Genomic DNA, 16437 nt, shown 5'->3' with positions numbered 1-16437 from the left:
TAAATTTGACTTTCCCAGAAGGTCTGTGGGCATCATGTAACATAATTTTAAATCAGCTTCTCTTCAACTGTTCTTAAAATGCAGCAACTAGAAAAACGTTGGTAGCTACCTCACTGTAAAGTAAGCATCAAGTCATATGGTAGATGCAATGTTTACCAAAAAAAAAACCATCCACCAACACTCAATCTTTTTAAGAATTATGGAGATGCTATGAATAATGTTTTGCATTCAGCATGCTTTTGCACCAAATTAAAAAAAGGCTTGTTCGAAAGGTACCTTCTTGTTATCCTTCCAGGGTCACTAGCCTCAGTTTGAGAAATACTGCCCTAATCCACTCAGCTGGAGAATTTTAAGGCTTCAGTGAAGGATTTATCCTTTCAGCTCAACTCTAGAAAAAACATAAAAGGGACTTTATGTCCAGAAATACAGTTTTTATACACTCTGTGACAATACTGAAATATAGAAGACAACTGTTTAATTGTGGAATGTAGTACAAAGGGATATTTGTACTAGGAAAGAAAATAACTAGCACATTTTCTAAGTACAAGTAGTCCTTGACTTACAACAGTTTGTTTAGTGATTGTTCAAAGTTACAACAGGACTGAAAAAAGTGACTTATGACCATTTTTCAGTTTAAAACCTTTGCAGCAGCCCCGTGATCATCTGATCAAAATTCAGATGCTTGGCCACTGGTTCATATTTATGACCGTTGCTGTGTCTCAAGGTCACGTGATCATCTTTTGCAACCTTCTGATAAGCAAAGTCAATGAGGATTCACTTAACAACCAAGTTACTAACTTATCTACTGTGGTGATTCACTTAACAGCAGGAAAGGTCATAAAATGGGGCAAAACTCACTTAACAAATGTCTCACTTGGCAACAGAAATTTTGGGCTCAATTGTGGTTGTAAGTCAAGGACTACCTGTAATCTTTGCTCCTTTCCTTTTACTTTGATTTATATGAGAAAATTCTCAATGTCATAAAATTGAAAGTTTTGGGTGAAATTGACTGTTGCTTTGCTTGATAAAAATATTTCACAATGTCTTTGGTTTAACTAACAAATCAAACATTTCCCAAGGATCCTTAATGAAACAATAAAGGTCAATTTAGTATTTAGCCAGAAACAAAAGCTGAATTCCATTTATTCAGCTCTCTCAGAATGAGTCAATTTATCGAATTTGTTTGGATTTGTTTGGACCATAAGAAAGGCTGAGCACCAAAGAATTGAGGCCTTTGAACTATAGTGCTGGAGAAGACTCCTACGAGTCCCTTGGACTGCAAGGCAATCAAACCGGTCAGTCCTAGAGGAGATCAACCCTGACTGCTCTTTAGAAGGCCAGATCCTGAAGTAGAAACTCAAATACTTTGGCCACCTAATGAGAAGGAAGGACTCACTGGAGAAGAGCCTAATGCTGGGAAAGATCGAGGGCAAGAGAAGAAGGGGATGACAGAGAATGAGGTAGCTGGATGGAGTCACTGAAGCAGTAGGCATGAGCCTACATGGACTCCAGAAGATGGTAGAGAACAGGAAGGTCTGGAGGAACGTTGTCCATGGGGTCGCAATGGGTTGGACACGACTTCGCAACTAACAACAAGGGATTTGTTATAGTGCTTTTTCTGCAAAATAGTGGATTTTTAACTTTATCAATGTATATATTATACACATTAGTGTATCTAACTGCCTCACACAGATATGATCTATGAATGTGAAAAGATGTGATAGATGTGTTCCCAAAGTCCTTGGGAACATAGAAATGCCAGCAAGACAGCTAGGGGACAAAAAAAAATGACCATTACAAAAGAAATTCTTGAGCTTTCAAGATTCTGTTACATTAGCTTACAAGTTTTTTTTTAAAAAAATCTAGAAATCCAAGTAATTCTTATTTCCTGAATTTTTCAACTTCATAGAGCTTCATTGAAGAGGACATTAAAGACCTACTTTAAGCAAATTTGTATCTTAAAAGAGCATGTAGGATTTGAAGTATGATTAGATATAAATTCTAGACCATCTCTCCAGCCCATTCAGTAACTTTCAATTTTGTGCCACAGGTTTCATTCCAGTATTAAAAAACGAAATTTTTCTTCCTGGTCATTTCTTTTGAAAGTTCTTAGGAGTTACAGCCCAGATCATGCTTAACTCAGAGAAGCTTACTTTGAGCAGCTATGTATTATTTGGGTTTGAAATGTTTGAAATCTTTCTTGAACTATTAAAAGTATATTTATACATATTTGGATTCCTCCCCCCCCCCAAAAAAAGTTTCATTGTTTAGAATTATATGAGTTACTCAACTCCTAAACTATACCTGATTATTCTGTGCTCTCGTATTTAAATGAATATCAACATGGAAACCAAGGATACCCTCTTTTCTCTTTCCCATTAATCTAGCATTAGAACTTGTTGCTTACATAATTTAATTTTCGGAACTGGGCAGTAAAGCATACAAATATATTGTACCTATAGTGTATATCAATTTTATAGGCATTTCTATTCCTTCGTTAGTGCTCGAGCTTGTTACGTTGTCTAAACTAGAAATTTTTTTGCCAATGTCACAAAGTCTCGGTAGTAATTTCAATAAATAAAGGATTGGTCCTTAGCTTATATTCTGACTTTTTCATTTATCTTGGTATGAGGATTTTCAGGAAATTTTCCCAAATGTACATTCAGACATCTCCTACTACGAAGCATGTGAAAGATAAACAGAGTTCCTGTGAATATTTGGAGAAAGAAATGTATTGTAATTTTACCTTTTTATTCAAAAAGGTATTAAAAAATAAATATGATTGGTTTTTCTCAAAGATCAGAAACAGAAATAAAATAAATGGGGGAACAGACTAAGACCTGTAAAATATCATACAATTTGATTAAAATTAGACATTTATAAAAAAACCAAAATGATACAGCCTAACTACAAACACAGACCTATGAAGTCACTCAGACAGTTTTTCATGCCTAAGGCTAAACTAGAACTCAAGATCTCTTGGTTTCTAGCCAGAGGGCAAAGACAGCCAGTTCTTCCCAATTGCATCATTTTAAAGATGGGGCGTGGAGCATGCCAGATTTACTAAAACTATGAGGACAGCAGACAAAACTGGAGAGAGGTGGTCCAGCAAACCCAAGTTTTTGAAAGCTATATAGATGATAATTGGAATAATGGAAATCAACCGGCAGCTTACAGAGCCACCTAATCATCTTTCTTGCTCTTCTCTGCACTTTTTCCAGAGTCTTAACATCTTTTTTATATTGTGGTGACCAGAAATGGATGCAGTATTCCAAGTGTGGTCTTACTAAGGCTTTGTAAAACAATACTAGAATTTAATGTGATCTTGATTCTATCCATCTATCAATGCAGCCTAGAATTGCATTGGCTTTTTTGGCTGCTGCCGCACGCTACTGACTCATATTTAAACAATTGTCCACTTGGATTCCAAGATCTCTCTCACAGTTACTGGCATCAAGCCAAGTTTCACCTAGTCTGTATCTGTACAACTGGGTTTTTTTGCCTTTATGTAAAACCTTATGAAGGCAACAGGTACTAGTGAGAGAATACAGAAAAATTATAAATAACTCACTCCTACCGGTGCAAATCGACTTTCCTCATTTAACAGCCAGAAGTCTCAAATCCAGGAAGCTTCCATTGGCATTTGCACAACATCTGCTCAACAACTTTTAACATCAATTCCCAATGGAAAGTCAAATGGGTTGCTGAACATCCAGACATAGTAAGACACAAAAAAGGTACCAGCAATGAACAATAAACTACCATGCCAGCAATTAACAATCTGAATAGGATTCACAGCTCACAAGTCATCTGTTGGGACTCACTGCATAAATGGGGCATAATGTGACTGTGGGGTCCCATGTCAAACTGTAGAGCATATCATGATCAACTGTAAACTGACAGCATATACAGGTCCAGTGCCTGACTTTTTTCATATAAATGATGCTGTGCATCAGTGATTAGATGGATAGACATTGATATTTGAATACACATCTTTTTAACGTTTAATTTTTTTTATGTTTTATTAATCCAGGTGAAATGTTAACACTGTATGTATGGCAAATCCATGTATGATATGCCATATGCGAAATAAATGAATGTTCCTCTCTATCTCAATCACATCACTTAGTTGGTTAGAGGTCAAGATACACAATAGGGTATGAGCATTCTGATAATGCCAAAGTCCATGTCCATAGATCAGACATGTCAAACACAAGGCCCGGGGGCCGGATCCAGCCCGCAAAGTGGTTTCATGTGGCCCGCGAAGCCATCCTGGAAACAGTGAGGGAACGGCCCCCACTGCCTTGGCCCTGGCCCAGAGACCCTCCTTCTGCCAGAGACCCTCAGATCTGTCCCACTCCTGCCCAGGCCCCCATAGGCACCCTTTATGTGAACGATGTAGAGCTGGCCATGCCCACCCAGTAGGCCATACACACTCTAGCCACGCCCACCCAATAGGCCACGCCCACCCTGGCCATACCCACCCGGCCCCTTGAGGGCAACCGCAATGCTGATGTGGCCCTCAATGGAATGTTGAAGAGCACTGGGCCCAGAACAGAGCCCTGGGGCACCCCACTACACACTACCCTCCATGTAGATGCAGTTCCATTGAGGACCACACACTGAGTATGGCCGGTCAGCCAGCTACGAATCCATCTGGTGGTGATGCTGTCTAGCCCACATTTTTCTATGTTATTAAGTAGTAGGTTGTAATCTACTTTATCAAATGCCTTACTGAAGTCCAAATAAATTATATCCACAGCATTCCTCTGGTCCACTAATTTTGTCACTTGGTCAAAGAATGCAATACGATTTGTCTGACATGATCTGTTTTTGACAAACCCATGTTGGGTTTTAGTAATGATTTTGTTTGCCTCTAGGTGTTCGCTGTTCGTTGACTATCTTTTCTTCTCTCACTTACCCACTGAAAATAACTTCAAAAAGGGAGAACCATGGAAATACTGTGCCCCCCTCCATGAAGTTGGAGCAGGATACCATAATTGATTATATTAAAGATTGCCTAGTGATCAAGCAGGAACAGGAGAGTCACACCATCCCCATACTGGTCAACCAGAGGTCACCACAAGCACAATTAATGCTATCTCTGTACTTTACAAGGCCTGAAATTTGACTGAAAATGCTCCAGATAATCTGCTTCTTCCAGAAACCTCAAAGTTACAGGATCATCATCTTTTTTACAACCTTTCCCAAATATTGCAATCCTTTTATCTTGGATAAATTGTATTATTTTATAATCATTCAAATATCTTAAAACCTGTTATTTGTAATGAACCTATTAAGGTCAACTATCCCATTTATTATGCATATACCACCCAAAAAAGTTTCACCTGCAATTTTAAATAGAAGGGTTTTTTGAAATCTACTATCGTTAGAAGCTGAACCAAGTACTTACAATAATTTCAAGGATGACAGATAATAATTTTCTAATCAGATCCAAACAATGATATAAGTTGAAATCTGGGAAATTTATAACAACATTGTCACATGTAAGCTGAACCTTTAAGAAAGAGATCCCAAGTGCCTGACCATTCCTCAAGAAATGTACCATTTGTCAAATTGTTTATAATACCTTAAATGGAATTAACAAAGAAACATGTTGATTTTTATACATTTATTCTCTTCAACGTGAAATATTCTTCTCAGCTAAACAGGACATTTCCTTAGAAATGACTGTTCCCAGAACAATAAACAAAGCCTAAAGAATAATCATAAAACTCTCTTTAGAAAGAAAAATCTACATCTGATTTTCAGCAACAGATTGCTAATACATGTTCTTTGTCAGAATTTAAATTAAGCTGGGCAAGGAAGAAGTATTTTAAATAATATAATCAACTATTCTGGATGGTTGCTTATGAAATGGTTTTCCCAGGTCCTTTTTCTTTTTTATTATAATTATGTATTAATATTGCATTATATTACTTCTGTTATATTCATTTATGTACTTATTTTATTAGGCTTACAGGCCTCTCCAATTGTAAACTTTGGAGCAGCTTATGTCCCACCTTAAATCAATTCAAACAATACAATATCAAAATATCATAATCAACATATAAAGAACACTAGAAACAATCAATTAATTGAGTCAACCAAAACTGAAAAGAAACCTTCTATTGCTACAGGTAACAAATGAACATGTGTACTTTCTCTTCTGTTAATAGAATGATATGCCCAAATTCAAGATTCAATCTTATAAGAAATTAACTTCTCTATTATTTATTACATACTGGAAAATTCATTGTATATACTACCACTGTCAAACACAGTCAATTTCATTATTGGGCATTTTAATGAATATGTTTTCTTCATGTTATTTTTATATAATCTTTTGTCATTTTTTAAAATTTAGATTCTAAATAGTTATTTGTTCAGTATTTGTGAACTGTTTTTAACATATGTGGAAAAAAAATCAGTCTTTCTGTATAATCTGGGACAAATATATTTTTTTCAGTCCAAAGCATATCAGATCATTGTTTTAAAAGGATTTAAATCTTTGTGGAAAATATGAAACATCAACATATACAGTATCATCAATACTGCAGGAACAACATGTTAGGACAAATATCAGAATCTAATTAACATAAAAAGATTAACTTTCCCTTTGTGTAAAACAGATCCTGAAAAGAATCAATCTGTACTAACCTGTCATTTTAATCCCTTATTTCTATAGAAAATACATCTGGTGAATTATACAAATTTCACCAAATGAATACAACAAATACTTTAGACCAAGAGTATCACTGAGATGTGTTTCTAAAAATCATTTTAGAACTAGTCTATGCATAAAATCCTTAAAACATCAGAAACAGACTTTATAGATTTCAGTATAGGGAACAAGGAACAAACAGAAGAGAGGTTATTACTATTTATTAAGAGCCCAGTTAAAAATTACAAAGGACAAATTGTATCTGCCTGAACCTGGCTGTTTGCAAAACCGCTCAGACTGCTTCTTGTTCACCTCTACAAATGTTTTCCTGTGCAAAAAAAAAATAGGATGGTTCAGAGGATAACATGCAAAGTAGCTTTCACCAGCTCACTTTTGGAATCAACTTGATTAATGAAAATACATATGTGTATGAGTGTATATATGTATGTCTATGTATGTCCCTGTGTATGTATATACAATAGCACTGCTTTCAGCAATACATGCAGTTAAATAAAGTGTAAGTGAGGCTATACTCATGATAGAAATCTAAACTTCCATAACTCTACCTAAACAGGTTTCTTCTCTTCTGCATTTTGTCTGATTCAGCTGCCATGCAGCACGTCCTTTCATGTATGTTAACACCACAAGAACAGAGGAACAGCGGCGATGTTTAGCCAGCACTAACCTCAAGATCAAGCAGGAAAAAACAGGTACAGATAAGCCTCTCCCCGAGCAATTTATTCAATGCACTCCTCCCTCTGCAGGAACCTGTGCATATACTGTAGGATCATTTCGTCTTGCAGTCTAATGCAGTTTACGCTCCAGATAGATCCCATCCACCACACCCAGAATGCCTATCCGGATTGGAGTTGTAGTCCCCCCAAAGCCAGACAGCATAACATAGCAGTTCCAAACAGCCAGGCAAGCGAAGACCCATCCAGACAGGCGTCCCCATCTGCTAGGTTCATGTGCATGTCAATCCACCCGCTCCCTCCAGACCGGTCTTGGCACAGCAAATGCAGCCTTGTCCCAAATGAGGGCCGAGGCATCACGCAGAAGTACCGGCGCTCCAGTCTCCAGCGCCTTAGACTGCTCTGCCGAGAGAATGCCTGCCTGCTTGCCTGCTCCCGGCCCGCTGTGGGCGATATTCCATAAGTAGCAACCAACCGCTCGCTCGCAAACCTCACCGTTTGCGCCACGGAGAACCGCTCCAGAAGCCTGTATCGCCACTGCTGCCAAGCGCTCCCCCGGCACAGAGAGGCCGCCGCCGCCATCACACTCGGCCGGGATTCTGACCTCAGCGTCTAGGTCGCCCTTTCACCTTGTGCTTCCTCGACCAATCAGACGCGCCCCTTCCCGACGACGCCCACACGCCCACAGCCCGCCCCTTCAGCTCGCGCCTCGCCTGGGGGGTGGGGGGGGGCGGCGGAGGCCGGCATGCTTTTCTACTGAAGCTCTGGGAGCGCGGAGGTAGCGGCAATCCTCGTAGAGAAGACAGGTCCAGGGCTGCCGCGACCTTGCTCTGTAAGAGGTCAGAGAAAAGCCCCTGTGGTCAGTCAATGTAGTGTGCAGCTGGACCTAAAACCTGCAGGTTGGGAGTAAAACCCGTGGGTGGAAACCCTAACTGATGGAAAGGCGATGATTCCCTTTGACTTTTGAAACGTGGGGTGGGCAGTTAGGACAGGGCTTTTCAAGCTTTTCACCCATTGTACCACTTTTAGGAAATGGCAACATCCCAGTACCAGCAGTCGCCTAGCAAGGTGTCAAAAACCTGATGACCAAAAAAAAAAAGGAAAAAAGTGATGAAGTACAGGTAGTCCTCGACTTACAACAGTTCACTTAGTGACTGTTGGAAGTTACAGTGGCACTGAAAAAAGTGCCCCCCCAAGCCACAGCTGAGCAAGACATCTGACTGCCCGCCCGGCGGCACTCTTCCTCCTGTCCAAGGTTTTCATTGTTGTGAGCATTTCTTTTGAGGATTGGCAGCCGGGGTGGGGTGGGGGGGGTGTGTGGTTTTTATTCCCTCCCCCCTCTGCTGGGTGGTTGCAGCAGGTTTTGGTCACTTCACATGACCCTGGGACACTGTGACTGTCATAAATATGAATCAGTTGCCAAGCATCTAATGTAAATCACAAGACCCTGGAGATGCTGCAACATTCCAGGTGATCGGCACTTCTTTTGTTTGTTTGTTTGTTTTTTGTTTATATTTTATTTATTTTCTTATTCTTTACATACATATGTTAATTTTCCAAACAACGTGTGAGCTGAGTTCATAATCCATTAATACATATACAAATTTCACTTTTTGGTTCTCTTTTCCAACCATTTATAAAATAAGTTCCAGCTTTCATAATATTCTGTTTCTTCTTTATCCTTTAATCTCATAGTTAATCTGTCCATCTCTGCACATTCCAGTATCTTCTTTATTAGTTCTTCTTCTGATGGTACTTGTTCATTTTTCCAGCATTGTGCCTCCTTAGGGTGCCGCCGGTGAGTGCCGGCGGGTGATCCCCAGGGGAAAGGCATTCTCTGTGGGTGCGCCTGCTCTATGGAATGATCTGCCTGTGGATCTCTGGACTGCCCCCGACCTTCGTTCGTTTCACTGGGACCTAAAAACCTGGTTATTTGATTTATCTGGCCTGGACTGGGGTTTTAAATTTTTAACTTTTTAACTTTTTGGGCTATTAATTGTTATTTAATTTTATTTTAACTCTATTTTAACTTATATTGTTTTTTAACTTTGCCCTGTAAACCGCCCTGAGTCCTTCGGGAATAGGGTGGTATATAAAACCAATTAAATAAATAACTTATTCTTGCTGCAGTTATAATATGTAAAACCAAGTATGTATTTTGTTTATTAGTCTTTCCTGGTAACATACCTAATAAAAATAATTCAGGATTAAATGTTACATGTTCTCCTAATATATTTTCTAGCCAAGTATGTATTTTCCTCCAATAAGCTTTTACTTTATCACATGTCCATCAAGTATGATAATATGTACCTATATTACATTTACATTTCCAACATTTACTTGATACATTTTTAAACATTTTTGCTAATCTAGCTGGAGGTAAATACCATCTATAAAACATTTTATACAAATTCTCTTTGTATGCAGTTGACATTGTCAATTTATAATTTCTCTCCCATAATTTTTGCCATTCTTCTAATTCTATATTATAACCAAAGTTCTCCACCCATCTTGTCATTGACGCTTTGATTTGTTCACTTTCCATCTCTAAAGTTAACAAAAAATTATACAACTTTTAAATTAGTTTCTCATCAGAAGTTAATAATATCTTATCAAACACGTTTTGTTCTTTATAAAATTCAAACATTTTCATGTCTTTTTCATATCTGTTTTGTATTTGTAAATGTACCCACCATGACATGTTGATACCCTGATGTTCCAATTCTTGCTTCGATTTTAATGTCCCATCAATATTTAAAATATCTTTGTATGTCCACGTTTTTTCAAACTCTAACAAATTTATATGTGAAAAAGCTTCAATTGTTGATAACCACCCTGGGATTTTTACATATATTTTCATTTTGATTTTTTCTCATACAGTTATCAAAGCATTTCTAATACAGTGATTTTGAAAATATCTATGAATTTTGTTTTTCCCATACCATAGAAATGCGTGCCATCCCAACTGTAAATCGTGTCCCTCCAAACATAACAACCTTTTATTCCTAAGCATTATCCATTCTTTCACCCATGTCAGTACAGATGCTTTATAATATAAAGTCCACTCAGGTAAACCAAAACCCCCATTTTCTTTAGTATCTTGCAAAGTTTTCTTTTTTTATTCTAGCTGTGACTGTCATAAATATGAATCAGTTGCCAAGCATCTAATGTAAATCACAAGACCCTGGAGATGCTGCAATATTCCAGGTGATCGGCACTTCTTCTGGGCTCAGCAGAAGTGCCAGGATCAGCGCCGAGCCTTCCGCTTAGCCCTGACAGCCCCGAAGAAGCGCTGATCCTGGCGTTTGCGCTGAGCCCTGCAGCTCCAGCCATCTCCCGCTCAGGCTTGTGCGGTGCTGCCACTGGTTCAGCTCATTCCCCTCCCCTGCTACCACTTTTCTAGGATGGTCACGTACCACCTGCCAGGTGCCAATGTACCACAGGTGGTACCCGTATCACTAGTTAAAAAGCCCTGAGTTAGGAGAGGTCTAGGTACCAATGCGGGGTGAGAAATTGTAGGTGCTTCATCACTGAAGGTTTTTAAGAAAAGACTGGACAGCCACCTGTCTGAAATGGGGGTCTCCTGCTTGAGCAGGGGGTTGGACTAGAAGACCTCCAAGGTCCCTTCCAGCTCTATTCTGATTGATTGAACTTTTTGAGATGCTTTCCCTGCGACTCTGTGTGTTTTGACATGTTTAGAGAGTAAGGTTTTAAAAACACATTGTGATCTAATGCAGCTAAGAAAAACAGCTCTCTATCAATGGTACATTTTATAAAATGAAAACGGCTATTGGTCATGTTTTTAAAAGACAGCAATCCTAATTACATACAAGGTTTTTTATTATTTATTTGACTTACAACAGTTCATTTAGTGATTGTTCAAAGTTACAATGGCACTGAAAAAAGTGACATGACCGTTTTTCACACAACCATTGCAGCATCCCCATGGTCACATGATCAAAATTCAAATGCTTGGCAACTGACTCATATTTATGATAGTTGCAGTGTCCCAGGGTCATGGTGATCACCTTTTCGTGATCTTCTGACAAGCCAAGCCAATGGGTAAGGCAGATTCATTTAACAACTGTGTTACTAATTTTATAACTGCAGTGATTCATTTAACAACTATGGCAAGAAAAGAAAATTCACTTAGCAAATATTTCAGTCAGGAACAGATGTTTGGGGCTCAATTGTGGTCGTAGGTTGAGGACTACCTATATTTATCTATGTGACTTGACTACCATCTCACATGACACTAGGCTGTCCTACAGAGTTAAAAACATAAAAACAATATAAAAATAACCAAAATATAACAAAAGGCCATTAAAACAGTAATGATTAAGACTATAAAAGACCATAATCTACAATCACTGTCAGGATAAGTATAGCCATTCTATAGGCTATACACCCACTACCAGATTCCCAGGCCAGATGGCAAAGTCATATCTTTACTTCCTTCCAGAAGGCTAGTCACTTGGTTCATGCACCCTAAACTGGGAGGGGGTTTATTTGGTCTTCCTGTACAGCTCTTGTGATTTCTAAATCACAGTTTACAACTTAGGGTGTTCTGCAAATCCAGCAGAATGTCTTTAATTATCTGTGGTTGAATTGTGGCTTAATGTAGTTAGTGTGTATATCTGATCTCACACTGGTGAATAGAATAGAATAGAAGAGAAGAGAAGAGAAGAGAAGAGAAGAGAAGAGAAGAGAAGAGGAGAAGAGAAGAGAAGAGAATATATTGTGCAAAACCATGGGTTGTTGAATATGGTTTGTTGAATCACAGTTGATGGTTCCATATATCATAATATTGTAAACATAAACCATCGTTTATAAAATCAGCTGAGTTTATTCAACTAATTAAATCAAAATTTAACTAAAAGCAATATATGCATTTAACCAGCTGTCGAAACTAAAATGTACCTTCATATAAGAACAAACGTTTTCTGTACTTTTTGTGGGAGCTCAAATAAGTGTGCAGGGTGCTAGGAAGAAACCATTGAAAGAGTTCCAGAATTTGGTGCCAGTAGAAAAGCCCTCTGAAAAGATATGTTAAAAGATTTTCAAGATATTTGAGACACCAGGAAAAAAAGTGTGAGAATATATTGAAAAATGTATGGGGCACTTGATTTCTGGAAAAAAAAATAGAAGCACATTCCACATTATCTGTCTCAACCAACCTTATTTCCCATGTTTTATATAATTTTAATTTATACTTGAAAACTGACTCCTTAATATATTCCAGGGTCTTATGCTGGGGAGCCCAGAGCCAGTAATTATGGAGATTGTAATGCAGAACACTTGCCAATTAATGGGTTGCTGCCCCTACTAGTTGTTGTTGGCTTTATGCTTTGCATCAGCCAGTATTTTTTCATTGGCCCCAAACTCCAGGACTGCTACAGTTCAAATACCTATTGGGGTGGGGGGCAATCTTCACAGGCATTCAAAATTAATCTATAATTTTTGAGGATTACCAGTGCAGGCCAACGACAAGATAGTTACCTCACTTGCAAGGTGGACAAGGAAAAAAGACATAAATAGTTTTCAACTAGAACACAAAAGATAGTAAACTAAATTTGTTTTCATTAGGTTTCTATTAACTGTATAGGTTTAATAGGGTAATAACTATTAGCCATTTACTAACCATCATGCATATATATGTGTCAGAGAGAATAAAGACTACAGAAAGTCATCTGTCCCATTATACCTTAGAATACATTTTAGAGTGAGTGACAATCCACCTGCCAATATTGTACTGTATTGTAAAGCAGCGCTTTTCAACCAGTGGTACGGGTACCACCTGTGGTACATTGGCACCTGCCAGGTGGTACGTGACCATCCTAGAAATGTGGTAGCATGGGAGTGGAATGAGCTGAACCGGTGGCAGCACTGCACAAGCCTGAGCGAGAGATCGCTGGAGCTGCAGGGCTGTCAGGGCTCAGCGGAAGCGCCAGGCTCCAGCTGGAGCTCAGTGCTGATCCTGGTGCTTCTGCTGAGCCCAGAAGAAGTGCCAATCAGCTGGAATGTTGCAGCATCTTGTGATTTACATTAGATGCTTGGCAACTGATTCATATTTATGACGGTCACAGTGTCCCAGGGTCATGTGAAAAGACCAAAATCTGCTGCAACCACCCAGCAGAGGGGGGAGGGAATAAATACCAAACACCCCACCCCACTCCCGCTGCCAATCCTCAACAGAAATCCTCACAACAATGAAAACCTCGGATAAGAGGAAGAGCGCCACTGGGCGGGCAGGCTGGTGTCTTGCTTGGCTGGCTTGGGGGCACTTTTTTCAGTGCCAATGTAACTTTGAACAGTCATTAAGCGAACTGTTGTAAGTCGAGGACTACCTGTACTTCATCATTTTTTTCCTTTTTTGGGGGGGTCATCAAGTTTTTGACACCTTGGTAGGCGACGTGGTACTCGGATGTTGCCATATCCTAAAAGTGGTACAATGGGTGAAAAGGTTGAAAAGCCCTGCCATAGACCATCTTTGAAATATCTTGCACAATTTCAGTTTGAGGATTTATTTCCAGAAACCAGCAAACCACTTCCAGAATGTCATAGTTTGGAAGGAGGTGTAACATTGGTGGAGCAGTGGGCTAATGCCTCCTTAAGTAACACCAGCTGCCTGCAATTAGTGCAGGTTCGCATCCCACCAGGCTCAAGGTTGACTCAGCCTTCCATCCTTCCGAGGTAGGTAAAATGAGGACCCAGATTGTTGGGGGCAATTAAGCTGACTTTGTAATAATGCCGCTTAGGGGGGGTGTGAAAGCCCTAACAAGCAGGCATATACATAGAATGAAGGCTACTGCTAAGCTTGTAAGCCGCCCTGAGTCTTCGGAGAAGGGCGGGATATAAATGGAATTAAAATAAAAAAATAAAAAATTTTTAGAAAGTTCTAAAGTTCTGAACATTTTATTCTGGAATCATCAAAATCTGTATGTCCTAATTACTGCTGATTGTTAGAAGATTTTTATTACCAGGTATATTTAGTTGTTTAAAGAAAACCTCTTCACTGTATTTCTATTTTTTTGTATCTTCCTTTCTAAGGCAATATTATTTAATACAAATGGTTTTATGCATTCACTCTCAGATCTTCTTTATTTCAGTATTACTACTCCCATACGTTTAATAATAAAAAGAAACAGTCTACAATATCTAAAAACTACATTTAATTGAAGTGACACTCCACAGTATTGTGGGGGGGGAACTTACATGCCTCAAGGAACCATTGTCCCCCACATTTGCATTCTGGAATCACCCATGTATTTTATTAAGAACACCTACTTTTTATGACAGAAAATTGCTTAAGAACAATACTCCAAAAGCCAATTAGATGCAGATTATACGACTGCTTTAGACACCTCAAGGACAAGATGTGGAAACTCAGAATATCTCACATGGCTGACCTTGATAAATTTCACCACCTGCCAGATTATTACTCTCAGTCATATCTACACCTGGATACCCATGCACTAAATGGAAGAACATTGGGTTGACTGCTAAGGAGAAATAACAAAAGAAAATATCCCATGTCTGCACAAGCTCTGATTCTTTATTTTACACTCTGAAAGTAAAGTGCTTTTTCCATAGTAAATAGATTTCAGAGTCACTTAAAGGTTAATGCCTGCAATGCAAACAGCAATCAAGCAGTAAGCCACTTTCTCAGCACGTGGTATCCTGAGCTTATGTTATGTCAATATTTTTTAAAGGGCAAGCAGACTGACCCCATGAAATTGTGCTCTAGTTAACCTACTATCAAGACCTATCAAGGGCAAAATAATAGAAAGATAAATGTAAGCCTAAAAAAAAGAGAAAGACTACATAGAATAGGAATATCATTTTCTTAATTTTATTCACTTACCAGTTTTGATTAATGAAAAAAAAATCTCCCTTCCATCAAAGTAATTGTTTCTCATCCCCTTATAGCTTGTTATTTTATTCCTGAATTATCATTCAGATCCAAGGTATTATTTGAATCTATTCCAAATTAAGCTGGTCTAACAAGAACTAGCTGTTTCAAAACTAGTGAAAACCATATTAACTTGAAAAGAACAGTAATACCTGAAATTGAAACCCAGAAGCATTGAGTTATATTTAGACTTCCTTTGCTGTATATTATTTTAGGCAGATACTAGTATATAATAATTGGCTTCATTCTTGTCTGCAATATCTACACTAGCCAAATCATGTGTGAATCTATCACTGAGTAAGTCAGTTCCAGAATAAAAGATTGAAAGTCTAGAGAGCCTAGATTTACAGTGTGCCACAGCCAGGATTTGTTAATATAACAAAATCTGTTCTCACTGGTTTAGAAGCTACTGATCTCTGCTACTCCCAAATTCATTCCTAACAATCACATAATGGGGCTGTACCAAGATGGACGGTTGCCGGGAATCCTGATTATTTTGAGAAATAAATCTAAAGGTCTCAATTCATTTGCAGACATATTTTGAATTACATAAAATGTAATTTGTACATTTTGACATTTATGTCACTGTTCACCGCCCTGAGTCCTTAGAGAGAAGGGCGGTATACAAATCAAATAAATAAATAAATAAATAAAAGTGATCTTTAGATCACGGTTTTATTTTATTGTAAATTGCAATCCCTTGAGGGATGACAAGCACATTTTAAGCACCACAGCCAGGTTTAGAACATGTTCACAAGAGCTGTGGTGGCGCAGTGGTTAGAATACAATATTGCAGACTAATCGTGCTAACTGCTGGCTATCAGCAGTTTGGCAGTTCAGTTCTCACTGGCTCAAGGTTGACTCAGCCTTCCATCCTTCCAAGATCGGTAAAATGAAGACCCAGCTTTTGCGGGGCAATATACTGACTCTGTAAACTGCTTAGAGAGGGCTGTAAAGCACTGTGAAGTGATATATAGGTCTAAATGCTATTGTTATCCTTCTTAGCCACATACAGCTGATTTTTAATCAGCTGTGCTGGACTAAAAATGGCTTTGGTAACATCACAGAAAAAAGTATACAGAGGATGAGTTGGGCTTCATTAGAGAATGAGTATATGCATGGTTTTACCATATTCGTATCTCAGGCTTCCACTTCTGTACCCTTTCATG

General features: G+C 38.6%; 1 protein-coding gene across 1 annotated transcript in view; it reads right to left on the bottom strand.

The window, feature by feature from the left end:
• PCCA (propionyl-CoA carboxylase subunit alpha) overlaps nt 1-7938 on the bottom strand; it is a gene marked incomplete at its 5' end in the record, with an annotated part of 233369 nt that extends 225431 nt beyond the window's left edge. The window contains one exon of the mRNA XM_081326398.1: nt 7852-7938. Coding sequence (XP_081182524.1) covers nt 7852-7938 — 87 coding nt within the window. The remainder of the gene's footprint in view (nt 1-7851) is intronic.
• Nucleotides 7939-16437: the final 8499 nt, after the last annotated feature.

This window comes from Vipera berus, assembly GCF_964194415.1.
Source record: "Vipera berus genome assembly, chromosome: 4".
In the NCBI taxonomy this organism is placed as follows: Eukaryota; Metazoa; Chordata; class Lepidosauria; order Squamata; family Viperidae; genus Vipera; species Vipera berus.
The sequence above is the reverse complement of the archived record's forward strand: the minus strand, read 5'-3'. Positions and strand labels throughout refer to the sequence as shown.